This window comes from Capra hircus, chromosome 19, assembly GCF_001704415.2.
Source record: "Capra hircus breed San Clemente chromosome 19, ASM170441v1, whole genome shotgun sequence".
In the NCBI taxonomy this organism is placed as follows: Eukaryota; Metazoa; Chordata; class Mammalia; order Artiodactyla; family Bovidae; genus Capra; species Capra hircus.
The window spans coordinates 42,474,415-42,496,570 of NC_030826.1; the positions used below are offsets into that span (position 1 = coordinate 42,474,415).

Consider the following 22,156-nt stretch of genomic DNA (forward strand, 5'->3'; position numbering starts at 1 on the left):
CGCCTTTCTGTTCGCAAAGAGTGCGGCTCGCGGCCCGAGGGAAAGGGCGGGGCAGGAGGGAATAGGCCGTGCTTTCCGATTGGCTGAGGGCCCGCGGCCGTTGGGGCGTGTAAAGGTTGTGGAAGGCTCGAGGCTGTGTTAGGAATTGGGTTTTCCTCAGACTTGAGGCGAGGACTAACGCACGGAAGGCGACGAAGAATCCAGGGGGGTAGCAGAAGACTGAAGAGAAGTTAAAGGGGTCGGCTTATGAGCCGTCCGGGTGCCCAAATAGGGTTCTGAAGATGGACCGACCTGAAAGGCCAAGATTGTCCTCTCTCAGTGACTTTCGGTTTGGAGCTGTTGCCACAGAGACCATCGAAGACACTCTGCTCCACTTGGCCCAGCAGAATGAGCAAGCCGTGCAGGAGGCTGCGGGCCGGATGGGCAGCTTCAGGGAGACCCGGATCGTGGGTGGGGATGCAGGCCGGGGGGCTGGTCTTATGGGAGACCCAGGCACTTGTCTTTGAGGCACCGATCTTGAGATTCATTATGCGTTATTCCTTCAAGTTTCGTTAGTACCTACTATATGTCAGGCGTTGGCGGTACAGTGATGAGCCAGACTCACCAGCCCCCCACCCTTGATTTAACGTGTATAGACTACTTACTCTCCTTGCCTTCTAGGATAGAAAGATGAAAAAGAGGTCTAGTCCCAACTTTTAAATCATGTATATAATCTTTGGAGACTATTAGGACAAATCTGCAAATGACTAGGTACAAGTATGGTTAGATAAGTGTCATACCACATAAAACAAGCTTTTATGGAGACTGAGAGGAAAGATGGAGTGAGGTGGGAGTAGAATGAATTAAGGAGTCCTCCAAGCATCATGGTATTTAAGGTAGACCCTGAAGGATGACATTTTGGTTGGTGAAGGTGATGTTTCTTTTTTTTCCGGCTGTGCTGGGCAGCTTGTGGGAGTTCCCCAATCAGGGATTGACCCCAGGCCTCAATAGTGGAAGCGCCAAATCCTAACCACTAGACCATGGGAACTCCTAGGACCATGTTTCTACTAAAATGGAATAACATGAGTCAAACAATGGAATAGGGATACTTTGAGTGAATGTGGGTACCATGTCATCCAGGTTGGCCAGAGCATGTGGAATAGTAGTTGAAATTCAGACCAGAAAGGTGGTTTGGAGACATTCCATGGGGAATTTTGAATGCCAAAGTGAGGAGTTTATATGTGACATGATAGGAAAACAAGAAGGCATTAAAGGGTTTTTTTTGTTGTTGTTTTTGTTTTCATATGGGAGTTCTATAACTGCAACCTTTGCCCTAGAAAAAATTATTTTGGCTGTGATATAAAGGATGGATCGGAGTAGAGAGAGATAAGGGGTAGGTTGTCCAGTGGAGTCTTTGTCAGTCATTATATTTTAGGTAATAAGAAATGATAAGACAGGATAGATTAAAAACATTTCAGAGGTAAAATCTAGGGCTCTGCAATGGATGAATTTAAGTGAAAAAGGGAAAGATGACTATGTCAAAGGGTTGAGCCTAGACATACAGTGCTGCCATTTAGAGAAACACACATACAGAAAAAGAAAAAACAAAAAGGAAACGTGACTTGTTAGGGAAATAAAATAGTTTTGGTTTGAGATCTACTGAGTTTCTGATGCTTGTGGAACATCTGGAGGAAGGTTTCTGGCAGGTTGTTTAAAAATTTAAGTTGGAAGAGAAGTCGAGTAAAGATAAGGGTTTGGGAGTTATCTCCATAGTGATACTGCTGAAACTGGCAGAGGATGAGTTCTTAGAAGTGGAATCTAGTACAGTTTCTTGGGAGACATTTTGTGTTCAGGAAAGTGGAGAGGGAAGAAGAGTCATGAAGGAAATAAATGGAATGGTTGGGGAGATAGGAGCAGAACCAAGAGACCCTTGGAAGCAAGAGGAGAGTTTCATGAAGGATGATGGTCAGCAGTTTCAGATGCTTCAGAGATGTGAACAACAGGGATGAGGATTGCAAAGGGACCATGATATTTAACAATTAGGACGTATTTTCTGACCCCTGAGACAATCATTTCAGCAAATTGTAAAAAGTAGAAGCCAAATTGCAGAATATGAGGGACTGAGTGATTATACCTGGTAGCAGCAGGTATAAGCTAGGCTTTCCAGAGTTTGCACAGTGATAGAGGCTACAGAGATAGAGCCCTAGTTTAAGAGAATGGAAAGGGAGGGTCTTTTAGTTAATAGATTTGAGTATGTTTGCATAATAAGTACAGGAGATGGAGCCAGCAGCAGGAGAGAGGTGTAACCCTCATCCATTCCACCTAACCCACACTGTTTTCTTGGCAAGTTAAAATGGAAAATATTAATAGAAACAATTGCCTGGATATTAATAGTTAATAATTCAAATAAAAAATAAAACTATAAACACACCCCTCTCCATGAAAATAAAGAAATGAAATCTAGGCTCCAGCAAATAAAAGGACTGGCTAATGACACAGTTATGAGTTCTAGGATACTTTGCTTAATTGCTTAAACTAATTATCCTCTTCATTGGACACTGTTAGCAGAGCTTTAGCTTCTGTCATGATGAGGTTTTGTACATATATCTATGTGTAACCTGTGTCAAGTCCGTTGTTAAACATTTTGTGCTAAATTTTATAATTTTTTTCCTTTAAGTTAGATTTTCTCTGAAGATATATGGAAATTTAACTATTTGTAATTCTTTGTTGATTAATGCTCACAGTTCCTAGTTCTGTAGTACCTTTGAGAGCTAACATTTATCCTTGTTTCCACCCTCTAATGATATTGCTAACTAAATAGAATTCTATCTGGGGCTGTTCTTTCAAAGAGAAACACAGGCAGCCTAAAATCTTGCCAAGGTATCTTACCCTTCCCACCTTCCCAATGACTTGCCCCCACCCAAGCTAGACCTTGTTCCCTGAATTAGGGGATGATTCTTCCAAACAAGCCACTTGACAGTAACAAACTTGCTCCTGGAGGAGGCTCAGCCACCAAAGATTTACCCAACAAACTGGTGGTGGAGAGGTGGTGTCCAGCTGTAAGGTGAATTGTGTTTGTAAAGCAATGGGAGTTCTCCAGAGGGTGGTTACTAAACAAACAGTGTTATAAAGAATATCGAAGCTCCAGGAGGGACCTTTTTGTTCCTGTCAACATTCCACTGAAAACAGAATATAGGAGTTAGGGTTTTTATCCATCCAAGAATCTCTCTTGAAGCCGGAGGTTCCCAGCATGGCATAAAGGCCAACTAGACCAGATGGTTTGTTTGTGTGTAGCTGGCCAAGCCTTTCATCAGCTGAGACCCACAGGAAGGCTCAAGGGGCCCTGAGGGGACTTAGTAAGCCTTTGTTTTTGCACTCAGTCAGCCTCCTTTTCATGCTTCTCATCTGCCTATTGGCAGCAAAGGGAACCAGGCTCCACTTGGATTGTTTCAGTCTCATCTTTCACACCTCCTGACCCTCTTCCCTGAGCCCCATCATGACCTTTATATAACGCCAAGAGTTCCCAGAGTCGTTTTGGTTGCACCTTGTGAATCAGGCTCTTCTTTCCTGTTTTGGCAGAGTTTGTTTTTCTCCTGTCTGAACAATGGTGTCTGGAGAAATCCGTGAGCTACCAGGCTGTAGAAATCCTTGAAAGGTAAAGCCCTGAGCATAAGGCTTTTGTGAGGGGTAACTCTCAGGATGGCTAATTAATGTACCCATATCTTTAAAAAAACATACTAGTTGCTTCTTACTGTGAAGCCAGGTTTGTACCCTCTTTTACTTGCAAATGTAATTTTTTTTAAAGTTCTGTATTTTTAAAAACATTTATTTTTGGCTATTCTGGCACTTTGTTGTTTTGTGCAGACTTTTTGTAGTTGCGGCAAGCTGGGGCTACTCTTCATTGTGGTGCAAGGACTTCTCACTGAGGTGGCTTCTCTTGTTGCGGGGCACAGACTCTAGGCCCATGGGCTTCAGTAGTTGCAGCTCACGGGCTAAGTTGCTTCATGGCATGTAGAATCTTCCTGGATCAGGGATCGAACCTACATTCCCTGCGTTGGCAGGTGGATTCTTATCCACTGTGCCACCAGGAAAGTCTGCAAATGTAAATTTTTTTAGCCAGTAATTGGATACTAGAGAGGATAAGATGTAGCATAGTTTGAAGCACAAACTCCATTTAGTCTCAGTGAGTGTGGATTGATTCCTCTCCTCTTTCCCTTCTTTACAGGTTTATGGTTAAGCAGGCAGAGAACATCTGCAGGCAAGCTACAATTCAGCTGAGAGGGAAGACAGAGCCTCAGAATTGGAGGGCTCTGAAAGAGCAGCTTTTCAACAAGTTTATCCTGCGTCTTGTGTCATGTGTTCAGCTGGCAAGCAAACTTTCCTTCCACTACAAAGTAAGGAGCTAGGGTGGCTCATGGGCACCTAAGTGTTAGAGAGAAACCAGCTCATCCAAAGATGGCTTTGAGAAACCCACTCCTAGGTCTAGGTGATACTACTCATGTGGAAATTCCAGAGTATAATCATGCTTCCTAAGCAGACCTCCTACACACACAGACACACAGACACACAGACACACACACACACAGTCACATAGACCTCCTACACACACACATGGTCACACAGACCTCCTACACACACACACAGAGTCACATAGGCTTCCTACATATACACACACATACACACAGTCACACAGACCTACACACACACACACACACAGTCACACAGTGCAGTTATTAACCTGAAGTTCTGTTCCCAAAGTATAATTGCTGGACAGAGGCCATTATTCATACAGGTCACCTTTCCTCCCCTTGGACTCAAGGACAGTTTACATAAGGTGCCTGAATTGCTAACCTACCTAGTAGTATTAAAGGCAAAAAAACTATTGCATTTATAAAGGACAGAATGTTTCCATATCACTATGTGATGCTTGTATAATAAAGTATCATTTATTCAACAAATATTTATTGTCTTCTATGGTGCCATAGCTACAAGAGTAAAAATATTGTCTGTACTCTCAAGGATTTTATTATCTAATGGGAGAAGACACACAAACAAATGTGGGAAAGTGTTCTGATTAGTGTGAATACAGAGGGCTGTGAATGTACCTAGTCAGCCTTGGAGAGACGAGGAAGTGTATTTAGAGAAAATTACTTTTTTTTTAAACAAACAACAGAACATTCAGTATATTCCACCTGTTGTTAAGCAGTATCTCCACTCCCATCTAGAGGTGTTTCTCAGTTCTGCCTCTGAGATTAATTTAAAAATTTTAATAATAATTATTTTCTGCTATTAACTTACAGTAATGCATTATTCTTTTAATTGTTATCCAGGAATATTTCACTGCTTGTATGCTCTAGTTTCAGTTGAATACAAATGGTGAGCGCAGACATCTCTTAGGGAGAAAGCATTCAATTTCTCACCATTACAAATGATGTTAGCTGTAAGATTTTTGATTTATCACTTTAACCAATAGTGACTTCTTGAAGGGGAGGGTGGGGTGATGGGTGGATCCTAAGGGGAGAGGGAAAATAGGTAAGGAGAGCAGTTAAGGGAGGTGTGTGCGGGGGGGCAGGCAGAGGGAGATGCAGACATGGGAAACGTGTAGACACCATGAGAGCCTGTGGGTTTGGGAACGCAAGTAATTCTGTGTAAGTGTAGAGTATAAGGGGGAATTACCAGGAAGAAGCTGAGATAAAGGCAAGGACTGGATTGTGAAGGGCTTTGTTTACTATGCCAAGATGTATGACCTCTATTCTGACAACCCGCTCTCCCTTTCACTATCTTTTGGTTTTGTTTGCTCAGATAATCAGCAACATTACAGTCCTGAATTTCCTCCGGACTCTAGGGTATCTTCACACTAAAGAAGAACTGCTGGAATCAGAACTTGATGTTTTGAAGTCCCTGAACTTCCAAATCAATCTGCCTACTCCCCTGGCATATGTGGAGATGCTCCTGGAGGTTTTAGGTACTTAACTGTGTTGGGCATGCGAGTTGGAGTCTTCCATAAGAAGGCAGAACTTCCATAGAAGTTCCTAGGGGGACATCCCTGGTGGTCCAGTGCTTAAGACTCACACTTCCCCTGTGCAGGGGGCACAGGTTAGATCCGTGGTCAGGGAAGTAAGATCCTGCATGCCTCAGGGTGGGCCCCCCCAAAAAAAGATAAAAAAGGAATGTGCTTAAGGGTTTGGGGGCAGTGGGCAGAACCTGCCAGTGAGGAACAGCAGTTTTCAGTAGTTTCCTCTAGTACTTGTCAGGGAAAGAAACACCAGTCTCCGCACCTGGATTCTATTTGGACTCATTAGCCACTCTCTTATTGTAAGATCAAAGAGTTGATTTTATAGAGGCATGAGATAAGAGGGGAACAAGCAACTAGGTTCCAATTATATATATATCTCGTAGATGAAGGTTTCTCTACTCCTCCCTTTGTCCTTTAAAATCGACCTCCAGCTAGAGGTTTCTTATAGAACTTAGCAACCAGGAAGCGCTCTAGCAGCTCCACAGCTTTGTCTCGCATGACAACCGTGATTATGATCAGACACACACAATGCTCTTTACCATGCGCGTACTCCATCTAGGATACAATGGCTGTTTGGTCCCAGCCACCCAGCTGCATGCAACCTGCTTAATTCTACTTGACCTAGTCTATCTTCTGCATGAACCTGTATATGAAAGCCTGCTGAGGGCTTCAATTGAGAACTCCACACCCAGTCAGCTGCAAGGGTAAGACAACTCCTTTACTGTAGGCTCCTTCCAGAAACAGGGAGTCAGTAACATATCACGAGAACTTGGGAAATGGAATTTACCTAGCAAGGCACCTAGGCCACAGATAACCTGCACAGGTTACCTTGTTCTAATCTACATCCAATATGTTGTTTGGATGGATGACTGAGTCCAATCAGCAAAACCCTAGAGGCTTTTACTTTTAAATTTAAATGACTTCAAGTAATTAACATACTTTCATTCCTAATTCTTTTATAGCTGCTTATAATTTCAGATTACTGAACTGCTTTTATAGTCACCTAGGAAAAAAAGCCAGTCACAGGGTTGCAACTTGGACAAAGTGTTTGATTACTGTAAAATCAGGCTGATAAAAAGCCTCACAGTTACATTTGGTAGGGAGACAGATGGAACAACAAAAGGTCCATAAACCATTCAGCCAGAAGGCTCATGTTTTTATCTCAGTTGAGTTGCAGGAAGTTGGAAGAGGGAATCAATTTAGCTATTATTTGACCATTTCTTTCCATGTATAAAATTTCCCATGATCAACATAAACAACTCAGAGTTGAAGTCCTGTAGCCCTAGGATTTGGAAGATCCAGTGTCACTCTAGCTCCAAAATTAATGTGGTTTTAATCACTCAGGGAAAAGTTTGTTTCAGTGAAGGAAGACTTCATGCTGTTGGCAGTAGGAATCATTGCAGCAAGTGCTTTCATCCAAAACCATGAGTGCTGGAGCCAGGTATGCACCACTGAGCAGGACCAGCATGGTCAGAATTCATTTAATAGAAAGCATTCTCCCATTAGTTAAGGGAAAACAGACAAGCTATAAAAGGTAACTGCCAAGACCTAGGATTAGGATGAATAAGCAGGACTTGGGAGAGAAAACTAGGATAGGACTGAAAAATGTTCTCCACGTTCCCCCTTGTGAAATTGGAAATGGAGGCTCAATTTCAGCTCGTTCGTTTCCCATTATGATAATCCACTACCATGTTAAAGTCCATTAAGTGTATCCTCCCAAACAGAAAATGTCAAGACTCAAATATCCCTCTCATATTTCACAAAACTTTTCTCAGCAGAGGGAAATGTCTAGCAGAAATTTTCCGTGCTAACACTATCAGGGCAAAGGTATCCTAGCGTAATGTGGCCACTGGCAAACACTGGGATCTGAATTCTCTGTGTAAGTTCACAGAAATGAAAAAATTTACATTCGGCTTGAGAGAAAAGCCCCAGCAATGTGTCTATTTGTGCACTAACGTGTTTATGTAGTAATAAGAAATCTGTCTCTATTTCTGAAGGTCATGGGGCATTTGCAGAGCATCACTGGCATTGCCTTGGAGAGCATTGCTGAGTTCTCTTATGCAATCCTAACTCACAGTGTGGGAGCCAGCACTCCAGGTCAACAGCAGCCTGTTCCTCTCCACCTGGTGGCCCGACCTCCAAGGGCTGCGCTTCCTCCAACACATGAGGCAGGCGGAATCTGCCAAATATAAACAGCCTTCTGTCACTGCACCCATCCCTCCCTCTGTTTACTTTCATACTCAGGGTACAAAAGTTCCAAGCATCTTCTGAGTTGTCTTTTGTAATCCAACTTCACACTTATTTTTCTACGTCAGAGAAAGAATTAAGATGAATAACCATGTCCCTTTTGTCATATCACGCTGAAAATGTCAAAGAGCTGGGAGAAGATAGAGGATCAGTGAAATTAGTTTATTTTTGTTTAACAAGATATTTATGGCTTTTCTTTATTCCTTTTATTAAGACAGAACCTCAGACATTAAAATTAGTATTAACCAGGGGCTCAAATACTAAGACCATATGGGTGACCCTGACTGAACATCAAGGATGTTGACTTTATTTCCCCTTAAAATTAGTTTAACATCTCTGTTCTGTTACGGAGAGCTACACAAATAGGGCTTTCTCTACAGCTGTCTATTTTTCCATTAGAGTCTTAAAAACTAACACCCACCTCTACACATATTTCAACAGACTTTCCACATACCTGCACTTGAACTCAATTCTCCCAGAATACAAAGTACTCTATTTTAGTTAAAGAAAAACCCAACAGTGCACCTCTGGGCAGTTATCAGACTGCAGTTGATCTTTTATTACAAATAATTAAATCTCTCCACCAAGGTCTCAAACAGTATCAAACACCATTTCATATCTCTTAACACAGAGCAGAGCAAGCATTCAGTACTAGAACCAAGTAAGAAGTGTTAAATTTCAAGCTTCTGATCACATCACACAGTGACCAAAGCTTGTGTCATTTTCTCATGTTATCCAACTGTGCATCTCACACTTCTTGTCCTCTCAGTGGAGACAAAAGCTTCTAGTTCATGTTCTAAGTGCAGGAAGTTGAGAGAGACAAACTCCAGTGAAAACACATCAATCTCAATTCAACTCAGTTAAAAAAAAAAGCAAACTTAAATTATTTGTTTCGAGGGGACAAAGGGAAAGGAAGGCATGGGGTTAAGAGTCAAAACTGTGACAAAGACCAGATGCTATACATGGCATGTTGTAGTTCTGGAAACTATCTGTTATATGATATTTTAAAATAAAGTGGCTTTTGTAGATTTTTTTCTTTTTTGGTATTGTAAACATAGGCTGTTTAATAGTACCCGAATTTAACACTTTCTTTTTCTGCAAACAAAACAAAATTGAAAGCCTTTAAAGCAAACAAACAAAGAAAAAAAGAAAGTCATTTGTTATAAAACTGTGAGGATACCCAAGCAAGACCCCACTTAAGATTCGTTAGCATGAACTTGAGAGCTTTTGTCCACTGTTCCTCCGAGTTAAACTGAGTTTTGATGGAATAGGAGCCACCACTGCCTCCTGTGTCTTCAATTTTGCCTTTCTCCACATCCATCCTGCAGGTGAACACAGCAGAACTCATTAGTAACTGAGATCCATGTTAAGTCAGTTAAGGCAAATGGGCAGTGACTTGATCATGGGACCATTCACGTCATTCTATCTATTAAAGAACTCTTGGCGAGCAACGGTAGTGTATTTTGGATTTGCTTGAAAGCCCAAAACCAAGAAGGCTGTCGCAAGAGCCTCATTGTCATTGCGGAGTACAGAGACAGGACACACACCCAAAGGGATGAGAAGCCTGGAGCAGAGGGTAAGCGAGGGCGGCAGCACTCTGCACTGTTTTCCTAGGCATCCCTCCCTCGTGGGGAGGGGAGGCAGGCAGAAGAAAAGAAACACTTTGTTTTGCGGTGATGGAAGCAGCTCAGCCTTACTCTCTTAAGTAAGGTGCCCATCTATCTCTGGGCTCCTACAAAATTTGATCAAAGGAAGCATTCCTGTATCTTTCCAAGGGCATAAGGAAAAACCTCCCTGAAACTGGAGAGCAGGCTTGAGCTTTGCACCAAGAAAATCCCCCACACCATCGAAGTCAGCATTTTCTCCAGGGATCAGGTGGTCACACTGTCTTGCTTACAGTGTTGGATCCATCCTGCCCATCAGTGTCATGGGATTTTACTCCCATTTTCAACTTTCCTACCATGTGTACTAGTTTTGCCTCCATTCTTACTGTCCCTTCCATTCTGCTCACTTTGGTCCTACTTTAGGTTCATTGAGCACTGGGGAATACTGACCTGTAAGGAAGGCAAAAACGTGTCTCGCCTTTCTCAACTTCTTCTTTGAACTGCTGCACACAGTCCAGGAAAGCCACCATTGCATGGTCAAACTTGTTGTCCCAGAAAAACCGCAGCCCCCCTGAACAGTACAATGGCAGCTCCTGCCCGAGAAGAGAGAATTGGCTGTACATGTGGCCCAAACACTGGCTACAACAGGCTGCTCCCAATCCAATCCATCACTCTGACTGGTTCTGTCTGGATTCCACTGGCAACAGTAACCTTGGGCAAATACCATGCACCCACAACTGTTGCACCATCACTGAAATATATTAAACATCTACTGCACAGTGATGCCTTTCTCATCCTGGCACACACTTTCTCCTTGGATCCACCCATATCCCTTCTCAACAAACTGTAAAAGTATAATTTTCTCAACAGACCCCAAAGAGCTAATCCTGAACTAGACAAGCCACTGAACAAGACACTGGCTCATCATAAGATATCTCAGTCTAAGAAACGAAATTATGCTATTATCAAAAGTAAACTATTTTGTTAGGTACAAGAATTCTGTACTGTAGGTGAAAAATGGAACTTCCTAGAGTACCTTAGATTTGTCTGTCAGAGACTCCAGATATGAATGGTTTCCATAGGGAACAAGTCGATACCTAAAATGGAGATGCAGACAGAGATGAATACAGGACTCTACCTAAAGTGATTACTAGGGTGTTATAACCGAGTGATTTTTGGTCTTCAGCTACCCAAAGAAAGTGAAAGTATTAGTCACTCAGTTGTGTTCAACTCTTTGCAACTCCATGGACTGGGACCCAACAGGCTCTTCTGTCCCTGGGGTTCTCCAGGCCAAGAATATTGGAGTGGGCTTCCACTTCCTTCTCCAGGGGATCTTCCCGACCCAGAGACTGAACTCGGGTCTCCTGCATTGCAGGCAGATTCTTTACTGTCCGAGCCACCAGGGAAGCCCAAGCTACCCAAGGACCTCATTTATTATTTCCACTTCTGTCTCACCTCCCCATGGGGGCTCCATGTTTAAAAAGTTTTGTTTGGGATTTCCCTGGTGGTCCAGTGGCTAAGACTCCAGGCTCCCAATGCAGGGGGACCGGGTTGAACCCCAGGTCAAGGAACTAAATCCCACAGGCTGCAATTAAGACCTGGTGCATAAATAAATAAACACAAATAAGTATTTTTAAAAAGAAAAGAAAAAAACTATAATTATCTGAGGGTCTTTTATGGATGAATGTATGTTCTGGTTTAGATTTAGAAACAGAAATCTGGAGATTTTTTAGGTTCTGGAGACAGGAAGTTGGGGACCACTGCTATGGTCATGCAGTTCATGGACTGCTCAATCAGTGGAAAAGGCCTGTGGTGAGGAGAAAACCAGAAGCACACAGTCTCCATAGACAGAATACTCCCTGCTTGCTGGGAGCAAGGGCTCTTGCGTAGTCGACAGAAGTAACAGGTAGGATACACAGATTATATCGAAGACACACCACACTCAAGAAAGGACCACCTTTTTTACCTCTGAAATTTCAGACCCATCTTATTGGCCAGGGCGTGGAGCAGCAACACTGTCTGGCCCCAAGCAGCATTAATCTCATTCCATTCCACAGGAACACTGGGCAGCCGACCCAGTCTGAAGTTATTGATTGTACCAAACTGTCCACTATGCCTACAGAAGAAGGGCAGGGAAAAATACAGAGAACTTAAAACTTGGCAAATGCTGATATTTTCTGTTCTCACCTAAAACCTGGCATAAATCTCTCTCCTTATCTTCATATTCATATATCCAAGCTCTACCTGGTACTTTAAATACATGCCTAAAGCGTGAGTCATTATCTTTCTCCCTGCTGCTCAGACATCAAAGTAGAAACCTGGGTGTCATCCCTGAATGCTCTCTCTCAGCTCCCTTTTCCCTAAAACCACCAAGCTCTGCTGGTTCTGCCTCATAAACCTTTTGAATCTGTCCACTTCTCTTCAGACTCAATACCACGGCTCTCTTTTTAAGTGTTTAGAATCCTCCTGACAGATTTCCTAACCAACAACCTTGCCCTCTTCCCCCAAGTCATTTCTCACATTACAGGTAAAGGCATCATTTACAAATACCACTGTCCTTATGTCACTTTTCTGCCCAAAGCACTTCAGTGGCTCCCACTGCCTTTTGGATAAAGTCCAAATCCCTTAACGAGGCTTATAAGATCCTTAAGGAATTGGTAGTGCTCCAGTTTCATACCCTGTCGTTCTCTGCTTTATACTCCATCTCCGGTCACAATAAGCTCCTTTCAGTCCAGAAGGTTCAGTGGGAGATTACCACTTCCACTTTCCTCTGCCTCTTTGCACAGGATGTTCTCTCTGCTGAGAACAACCCTCCTCCTCTGCAGACTTAGACTCCATGTCTCAGCTTAGACATCCACCTCCACTGGGGGAAACGTTCATGCAGCCTCCTCAAATCGGGTGAAGTGCCCTTGTGTTCCCACAGCACCCTGGGCTCACCAGGACCACGCTGAGGTGCAAGTGCTTGTTACCCAGCCATCTCCCCCTCTACAACAAGACTGCAGCAACCAGGAGGCAGAATGAATACTGCTTGCTGCTGCCCACCCAGTGCTGAGCACAGTGTCCACCACATAGCAGATACTCAACAGATACCAGCTGAAATGGATAAAATGTCAAATAAATGAGTAAACAAATGACGCCCGGAGAGGGGGATGAGAAATCAGCACCAAGCAGAGGCTCAGATTTTCTTGCGGCTGGAGGGCTCCGATCTTTCCCTCTCCTTGGAAGAATGGAAGTCACCAAGCTCTAGAATCTCAATCCCCTGATTGTGGCTAACCCAACTCAAGAAACGGAAGAAGGCTAGATGGGGTGAAAATGACATGGACTCCTATTTCATGGGAGGTGGGCACCCTGGCTTAGTGGTCAACAGCTAACATTCAGATATTCAGTGCTTCCCAGATGCGCCTCACCCTCCAGCCCTTCTTACCAAATATGGAAGGTTGCATTAAAGACGTTGGTTTTCTTCAGCTTGTCCAGCTGCATCTGGGCATAACGCATCTGGTTTTCTACACTCTTCAGCTCATCATCCAGTTCTAGCTGTTGTCTTTTAAATTCACTGTATTCCCTTTGATACCTGTGAATAGATAAGGTGGTCATTAAAGGCTGTTAGTTTTGGGGGCTAAAATTTCTCTCCCATCGCTCCTCTCAAAGACTTCTAGTGATTATGGTCACTTCTAGTTGCAGCACCTTATACATTGGCATAGATCTCACTCAAAGGAGCATAGTTGCCCTAGATGATTTGCCTGGGTGGGACAGAAATGTCCCAAATTCCAGCTGCTCATATGCAAAAAAGAGGAGGAAGACAAGATGCTCCCAAACCAGGACCAGATACTTCTTGGACTTCTGGTCTTTTCCAGAAACAAGGTGAGTTAGTCAACGGTGGTTTCTTCCCTGAAATGGTCTGATTGTCTATCACTTCACTTCTACATGCCTATTGTCCTTTAAATGGTTAGTGTACATCATTTCTAATGGAACTTGTTACACTACCCCATGAAAAATTTAACTTTTTCTCAGTCCTCCCCTCCCCCACCTTCAGTCTCCTCCACTAGACAGAGGGTTCTCTCAGGTCAAGAATACCAATGAAGGACTTCCCTGGAGGTCCAGTGGCTAAGACTCTGAGCTCCCAATGTAGAGGGCCCAGGTTAAATCCCTGGTCAGGGAACTAGATCCCACATACCACAACAAAGATCAAGGATCCCATGAGCTGCAACTAAGACCTAGTGCAGCCAAATAAATTAATATTTTTTAAAAAGAGCACCAGTGAAATTTTTGAGCTGGAAGAGAATACATGTAGGCCAACACACTTATCCTTCCTGAGGATGCGGGATTCAGTGCCTGACTCATCCAAATGTTCCCTACCGGACAGAGCTGTCACTAGAGGCCTGGTTCTCAGCTCTCCAAAAGCACTGGACAAAACCAATGCTTTTGTCACTTAATCATGCTGACTCTTCCTACATAAGCCTCCCAACCAACATCAAGAAACAGGGCCTGGAAATGCAGGGTCTAGAGCAGACATGCTGCTGAATGTCGACTGCTGTTTACAAACTAATCAGACACATTCGGCTGTGAGCCATTTCCTCTCCCGGAGCCTTGAGGCAGGAAGATGCAAGAACAGGGTGATTACTCACTGAGCTTCCTCCTGATCCAACCTCTCAGCCTCAGCCTGGACCTTCTCGAGATTTTCTGCCACTATCTTCCGGTTCTTTTCCACATCTTCCAGCTCTTGGATCAGCTTCTCCTCCTCTAATGCCAGCTCCTTTAGCTCTAACCCAAGCTGTTCACTGTCATCTTCATTCATTTGCTCTAAGATCTCCAAACAGTGTCTGCCAAGAACACAGGCAGGGAATGCGTATGGGAGGGAAACTGTTATTCCATTTCCCTGCATGAAGCACAGCTCTTGGGTGAGGGCTGTACAGCTCCAGAGCAGTGAGCACCCCAAGACTCAGAGCCTTGTTCCTAGGACCAGGCTCTGGAGGCACTCACTTGTAGTTCTGACATTCATTTTCAGTGACGTTGAGCTGAGTGTCCAGCTGGTCTAAGAGAGTGTCTGTGCATTCCTCACACAGGGGGTGATCCACATCTGTCTGGCCTGACATGATGTCAAAAAGGTCCCCAGTGACCTGGAAGAAGAGGAGAGTCAGGGTAGGGCCTGCCTCATGTCACCTGCCTGGAGACCCCCCTACCAGCCAGCCCACTGCAAGACACTGGCATGAGGCAGACTTGCCTTTAGTCTTCGGCTGAGGTTCTCCATGGTGCCGCCATCGGATGCCTCCCCAATCAGAGTGAAGCTGTTGGCACTTTCTGTGGACATCATCCTGCAGACAGCCCCCCGCCCATGGGCCACATGAGGGAGCAGAGAGGCCTCCTCCACCTATATGCAGTGCTGGTGGCAGAGACTCTCAAGCACCAGCTGAGGGGCCTCAAGGCGCATACCCACTCCTAGCCCGACTGACCTCCCAAGGATACCTCTCTCCCAAGGGAAGGCCATGCTGGTCTCCCACAGGGGCACTCAGCACGAAGTGCTGGATGGACTGGAGGACTAAGGAGGGAGAGGGGGCATCAAAAATGGCTATGTGTGTGTCTATAGTAGAAAAGGAAGGAGAATCAGGAGAGACCATTTCTTACATGCATCAATAACTAAGAACCTGAACATCTAACATTTGGTATCTTAAAACTTTTTAAGAGCTCATCTCTTCCATTAGTTAATCACACTCTCAACTTTTCTTAGTTCTTCATCATGAGAGCTACTGTTCCTTCCCACTGTGTGAATGGCTACAGGAAAAAATCAATACTGGAAGGTGATGGGCCAGGTGTAAGGGACAGTGTCTTTTCTAGAAGAGTGAAAAGCTAGGTGATGATTCATCTCCATCGCAATTCTGGGTTCAATTAAAATTCTACTGGCCTTTGGCAAGGAACAGGGGGCTGAGGAGTAGTAGGCACCTGGCTGGGGGGATGAATCTGCGAGAGACACCATCCTGGCGAGTTTCAATAAATGGCTCCTGGGAAGGAAATAAGAAGTCATCAGAATTCTAGCAGCTTTTGAGGTGGAGTCTATTTTCCCAATGGCCTCAGAACTATTTGGCTTTACCTACGATTGATAAACACAAGACTTGAGAAACAAGAGACTTAAGAAATGGGTGTTTTCTAGCCAATCCTTGGATATATGCACTAAGAAAGGACCCCTGGTACAAATAAACCCCAAGTCCCATTTGATTTTTTTTTGTGGGAAACAGCATTTCCTAACTATGTTATACTCTGTTATATCTGCATTTTCTCAACACTTACCAGTCAGGGTAGGCGAGAGAATGCCCTTCAGGGGTCCCCAACCTTTTTGGCACCAGGGACCAGTTTCATGGAAGACAATTTTTCCATAGACCAGGGCAGGGGGAGGGGTAGTTCAAGCGCATTATGTTTATTGCTCACTTTATTTTTAGTGTTTTTACATCAGTTCCACCTCAGATGATCAGGCATTAGATCCTGGAGGCTGGAGACTCCTGCCCTAAATCATGGCACAAGGGAAAAGCCAGAGCAGATTGCAATGAAGTCTGCCATGGCATAAAACAAAGTAGATTCTTTGTTTTCCATACTTTGATATAATTTGTATGTGACCAAACTCTTATCTTTGCCAATGAAAATCATCACTCAATACAGTTCAAAAAAAATGACATGTTCGCAGACACTGGTAACCCTTTCTACCTAGTGTAATCACACAGTTCTATCTCTAAACCTAGATACTTTTAAGACCAGAGAGGAGTGGATATTACTAATGAACTACGGCAACAGGTGTGAACCAGGTTAAGACTTGGACACACAGGTCATCATCCCACCTCCCACCTAAAATAGCTTATAATTCCACTCCAAATAAAGCAGAGTCTCTCTTCACTGTTTTGAATGGATGCCTCATTCAGCAACCCTGTGACCGCAGGTGAACTTCTGTGTCTTCAGTGATCCACAGTGGCCTAATTATGCGGAATGTCTCTTGTTAACCAGAGATTCCACATATCCGGGGGCTCCAGGAGCATCAAGGACCCTGCAGAAACCCACTTTGCATTCCAGTGCTTTCATACCTCTCCTGAGTTAGCCTCTTCCTCCTGGGTCTCTCCTGGTTTCAGCTGGGCTGTGGCAAGTAATGGAGCTAAGAGCAAGGGAAACATTGAATCTTTCAGAAAGTTCAGAAAGAGCAGGAGCATTTATGAAAGGATAAGAATCAAAATATCCTCCACCTTTTTCTCAGAGTATAATTTACAAAAAAAAAAAAGGATCTGTTTTCTTCTTCTTATATCCATTAAATCAGATTAAGGAATTATCAAAGTTTTTCCAGTATAATGGTACGATTAGGTCTTTAAAGAGACATCTTACCTCTCAAAAAATACTTAATAAAATATTAATGGTGATTATATGTTTGGGATTTGCTTCAGAATCATTTGGGGCTGTAGGTAAAACATGGTTAAATGTGCGTGTATAATCGTTGAAGCTTGGTGATGAGTATACAGAGGTTCATTATAAACTTGGATGTTTTTCACAACAAAAGTTAACATCCTCTTTACCCCAGAATAAGTGGGAAGGAACATGAAAGGAAGATGAAACTTCCTTTTCTGGAACTAAGATCCAGGAAGATGAAAGCTCGCTACATAGCAATGGAGATCTAAGTTACATGAGTGTATACATTTGTCAAAAACATACAGCTAAGGGTAATTCACTGGCCAGTCCAGTGGTGAGGACTCCATACTCTCACTGCCCAGGGCCCAGGTTCAATCCCTGGTTGGGGAACCAGGATCCCATATCCCACAAGCTGTGTATCATGGGCCCCCCAAAAAGCTAAGATATGTAATATATGCTGCTGCTGCTGCTAAGTCGCTTCAGTCGTGTCCGACTCTGTGTGACCCCATAGACGGCAGCCCACCAGGCTCCCCCATCCCTGGGATTCTCCAGGCAAGAACACTGGAGTGGGTTGCCATTTCCTTCTCCAATGCATGAAAGTGAAAAGTGAAAGCGAAGTCGTTCAGTCATGTTGGGCTCTTAGCAACCCCATGGATTGCAGCCCACCAGGCTCCTCTGTCCATGGGATTTTCCAAGCAAGAGTACTGGAGTGGGGTGCCATTGCCTTCTCCAATGTAATATATAAATCTTGACAATTAGGGACCTCCCTGGGGATCCAGTAGTTAAGACTCTGAGTTTCCACTACAGGGGGCAGAGATTCCATCCGTGGCTGGGGATCTAAGATCCCACATGCCATGGGGTGCAGGCCAAAAAAAAAAAAAAAATCTTGACAATTAAAAATTGTCAATGTATGAAAATTTACCTTTAAAAAAAGAGGTAAAGAGCAAAATACCTGAGTGGATATGGGAGGTGAATGTAGGTATAGAGGAAACAAGAATGATTGAATGTAGCTAACTGTTGAAGCTGAATGATGGACACAAGGGAGTTCACTATGCTATTCTCTTGATTGTATGTTTGAAATTTTCCATATTAAAAATTTCCCATATTAAACAGTTAATTCCCCTCAGAAAAGAGAAATCAGGTATTGATAATAATTGTTAATATTTGCTGAGTACTTTTCCCTGGCATATTCTGAAGTATTTATGGTCTCTGTCATATTTGATTTTTACAACTACCTTGAAGTTGTTTTACATTTTACAGATAAAGGAAATAAAAAAATTGGGGCTTAGAAACTAAAAATTGGGTGAAGTAACTTGCAAAAAGTCATTCTGCTAGTAAATGATAGCCAGAATTTAAATTCAAGCAGAGTGACTCTAGGTCCATGAGCTTATTTTAACTGTTTATTCAGTCTTTTCCTTTTTCCTAGCTTCATCTCACTTCTTGAGAATTTGGGACTCTATTCCTCTATTTTCCTCTACTTATCAACTATTGGCTTCTGGGTAAATCATTTAACCTGACTGAGCTTCAACTCCTCATGGATGAAATGATAAATTTTTACTACTCTTACGCATAGGGGAGTAAAACTGAACTACTCCATAGAGGTTAAAGTAACGCATGTAATGCACTTGGTATATGGCAAGTCCCCCACAATTGCTGTTTATTTTTATATACATATAATCCTTTACTCTGAAACAGCGGGAGCAGAAAACTAAGGACCTTTCCTTGTTATAGAAAGCTCTCAGAAGCACATAGTGTCAGAACTCTTTTATGTTCTCGATAAGAAAACAAGGAACCAGAAAGATGAAGCAACTTCCGAGGCTCACAAGGTTTGTTTGTGGCAGGCTATGTATAGTCCTTAAGACCTTCATCTCCAAAGCTGCCCACTTTGAACGATCTTGATCACCCTCTTTCCAAGGGCCTCGCTGACCTGTGAGCTCCTGGATGGTGACACGGTCCAGGATCTTGAAGCTCGTGTCCAGTTTCAGAGGCTGGCTGCAGCGCTGACACACGAAGCTCACCTGCATGGTGCTGCTGGATGTCTTAGACCCCTCCATCCCTGCGGCGGTGGAAAGGAGACCACGTTAGGAAGAACAGGCGCCCTTGAACCCCGGGTTCGGAGCTACCACCTGACTTGCTGTTGTGGTGAAGGGGTAAAAATCCCCGCCTGCACCTTTCCCTGTAGGAACGGTAGGATACCAGGCGGACCTGCTTCCGGGGCTGACCCGGCAAAGGCAGTTTACAGCCCAAAGTCAGGGAGGGTCTGCAATAGGGGCCGTCAGGGTTCCCAGGTCCCCTTCGAAAGTAGCCATTCAGCCCCCAACGCTTTTCACCTCGGGACCCGGAGCCCGCCACCCTGATCCGGTCTACCGCGGGGGTACCGCGGCTTCGGTTCTGTCTGCGAGGGGGACTTCCAAGACTGCCATCGCCCAGCCTTCAGCTACTTTCCGGTCCGCCGGGGGAGGACTTCCGCCGGGACCGGACTTGACGTCACGATGACTGCCGCGCCTCAGGGCGTCAGTCGTGGTCGACCCGCTTTCGCCTGGCTGCGACCTCTAGAGGCTGAGCTGGGAAAGGCGGCAGGCGTCGGCCTAGGGGCTGGTGTTGCGAGCGGAAGTAGCCCGACCGAGTTGGGAGCGAGTCGCCGAAGAGTCCGATACAACTTAGCGAATAAACAAACAACCCCTGGACACGCCACCATTTTCTAACTCAGTGACTTTTCTTCAGATTTGTCACTTCTTAGCGGAGCCACTTTCGTTATTCACTGCGGTATCAATTTTTAAAATTTCTCATTGGGAGAACTGGGCGTTTTTTTTGAAACGCTGACAAAGAGGTAGACACTTGGAAGGGCAAGTGAGGGGGTAAACCTTATTGTGTTTCATTGTATAAAGCTTCAGTTATGATAAGGGAAAGTCCAACACTTTAGATATTGGAATATAAAGTTATGAAACTAAAACATTTTTGTGTTGGTGCAGGAGTATCCATGGAAGAGAATAAAGTTAAAAAATAGACCATGTATGGGGGGCGGGGTGGATTTAGTGGGTGATAAAGCTAGTGTTTAATGTTGTGATGAGTGGGACCAAAGAGCCATTTAAATGGTAGTGAGCTCAATCTACTACTCACTGTTTACACCAAAAGAAGTTCCAAGTTAGTCACAAATTTAAGCGTCAAAAATACGATTGGGAATTCCCTGGCAGTCCAGTCGTTAGCACTACAAGCTTTCATTGGTGAGGGCGCCAGTTCAGTCCCTGATAGGGGAGCTAAAAATCCCACAAGCCGTGTGGCAAAAAATAAAACAATGGTTAAAGGTACTATATGAAAGCATGAGTGAATATTTTTTATAATCTTGAAGTAGAGAAGGGCTGTCTAAGCATGACATGAAAATCAGAAGTAAAAAGGAAAATATTGACTTTTACTCCTTAGAAATTAAAACTTTCTGGATTTCCCTGTCCTTTCACTGGTCAAGACTCTGCACTCTCAATGCAGGGGGCATGGGTTTGCTCCCTGGTTGGGAAAGATTCTGCATGTTGGTGTGCTGTGGCCAAGAATGAAAATGAAATTAAAACTTTGTGGGGGTACTCTTTCTACCCCTTTCTGATGTCTATGTCAGAAGCTTTCTCTATCTCCTTCATACTTTAATAAAACTTTATTACACGAAAGCTCTGAGGGATCAAGCCTCGTCTCTGGCCCCAGATTGAATTCTCCGGAGGCCAAGGATCCCGGCGTCTTTGCGTGATTCAGCAACAACATTTCATCTTGGGGGCTCGTCTGGGATTCTTCAGGACAAGGTAAGGATGCTTGGAGCTCTAGTTCTTTGTTCTCCTAGCGAACACATTTTCTGCTGTACTTTACTAACTCTATTTATTGGAGAGTATAGAACTCCATTGCTAACACTAGCAAGCGGGTACTCTTTCTGCCCCCTTCTGATGTCTATGTCAGAAGCTTTCTCTATTTCCTTTATACTTTAATAAAACTTTATTAGACACACACACACCAAAAAAAAAAAAACAACAACTTTGTGAACTATCAAAGACAGTGTAAAAAAAAATTGTGAAAAGAAAATGTGGAAAATAGTTGTGTCTCAAAAGAAGGTAAATTTCTTTGATATACAGAACTCTATTCAATCAATAAAAATACCCATGGGCAGTAATGAAATGGGCAAATAATATGAAAAAGCTCATAGGAAAACAAATGGTTGATTAAAAAATAATTAAAATATTTCATTTTACTAGTAATAGTGGAAATAAAACTGAAGTCAGGCAGCTTTCCTCATTTAAGAGATTGGTAAAGGCTGAACTAATTGATAACATCATGTATTGATGAGTATATAGGGAACTCTATGTATAAACTAGTACAGTCTTTTTGGAGGACAATTTGGGAATGTATTTCAAAATTTTAAATGTTCATATTCTTTGATTCATAAAATTTATTTCTAGGAATTTTCCTGATAGATAATACAAGTGATCAAATCCAGATGTACAATAAAGTTCACGGCTAAATTTCCCTCAGTAATAGGGATTGTTTAGATAAATTAGGGTATTATTCATTCAGCAGAATACTGTGCGTGCTCAGTAGCGCCGTTGTGTCTGACTCTTTGCAGCCCCATGCAACCGTTAAAAAGAATGGAATAACTTGCTTTTTCCTTGGTTCTTTTGGCTACTTTGAGAGTGGTCTGAAGAAGGGCAAGAGTAGAAGCAGGGAGACCAGCTGGGAGGTTTTGCAGGAATTGAAGCAAGAGATGATTCTCAGTTAAATAAGAAAAGTCGTAGGCAGTAAACATAAGTCTATTTGTATAAAAAATAACGTGGTATATAATATGACATTATATGTTATAGGAAATAATATACAGCAAGCGGTGTCTTTCACTGAACAACGGGACAGAGATTTTTACTTAATACAAATTTGTACTGTTGGACTTTTTTTGACAATAAGCCTA

At 43.4% G+C, this 22,156-nt stretch overlaps 2 protein-coding genes across 2 annotated transcripts; one reads left to right on the forward strand and one right to left on the reverse strand.

Annotated features, from left to right (window-relative positions):
• CNTD1 (cyclin N-terminal domain containing 1) lies at nt 27-9,114 on the forward strand. The gene is made up of 7 exons (XM_005693866.3): nt 27-450; nt 3,559-3,634; nt 4,205-4,373; nt 5,782-5,944; nt 6,555-6,699; nt 7,340-7,436; nt 7,993-9,114. Exons 1-7 carry the CDS (start codon nt 282-284, stop codon nt 8,185-8,187), a joined length of 1,014 nt encoding a protein of 337 aa, XP_005693923.1. The 5' UTR covers nt 27-281; the 3' UTR covers nt 8,188-9,114.
• BECN1 (beclin 1) lies at nt 8,781-19,655 on the reverse strand. The gene is made up of 12 exons (XM_005693865.3): nt 19,554-19,655; nt 19,151-19,279; nt 16,911-16,978; nt 15,784-15,842; nt 15,068-15,158; nt 14,827-14,963; nt 14,472-14,666; nt 13,271-13,417; nt 11,813-11,962; nt 10,883-10,943; nt 10,297-10,439; nt 8,781-9,564 (listed from the first exon to the last, which is right to left on the reverse strand). The coding sequence occupies exons 2-12, from the start codon at nt 19,275-19,277 to the stop codon at nt 9,396-9,398; spliced, it is 1,347 nt and encodes a 448-aa protein (XP_005693922.1). The 5' UTR covers nt 19,278-19,279; nt 19,554-19,655; the 3' UTR covers nt 8,781-9,395.

What these genes read in the sequence shown, in the direction of transcription:
- CNTD1 (XM_005693866.3), top strand. Translation starts at nt 282, where the DNA reads ATGGACCGACCTGAAAGGCCAAGATTGTCCTCTCTCAGTGACTTTCGG. An exon ending in GATGCTCCTGGAGGTTTTAG is followed by an intron (nt 5,945 to 6,554) that starts GTACTTAACTGT and finishes TACTCCATCTAG; the next exon opens with GATACAATGGCTGTTTGGTC. An exon ending in ACCATGAGTGCTGGAGCCAG is followed by an intron (nt 7,437 to 7,992) that starts GTATGCACCACT and finishes CTATTTCTGAAG; the next exon opens with GTCATGGGGCATTTGCAGAG.
- BECN1 (XM_005693865.3), bottom strand. Translation starts at nt 19,277, where the DNA reads ATGGAGGGGTCTAAGACATCCAGCAGCACCATGCAGGTGAGCTTCGTG. An exon ending in AGATTCATCCCCCCAGCCAG is followed by an intron (nt 15,159 to 15,783) that starts GTGCCTACTACT and finishes GGCTGTCTGCAG; the next exon opens with GATGATGTCCACAGAAAGTG. An exon ending in CGTTTTTGCCTTCCTTACAG is followed by an intron (nt 9,565 to 10,296) that starts GTCAGTATTCCC and finishes GTTCACCTGCAG; the next exon opens with GATGGATGTGGAGAAAGGCA.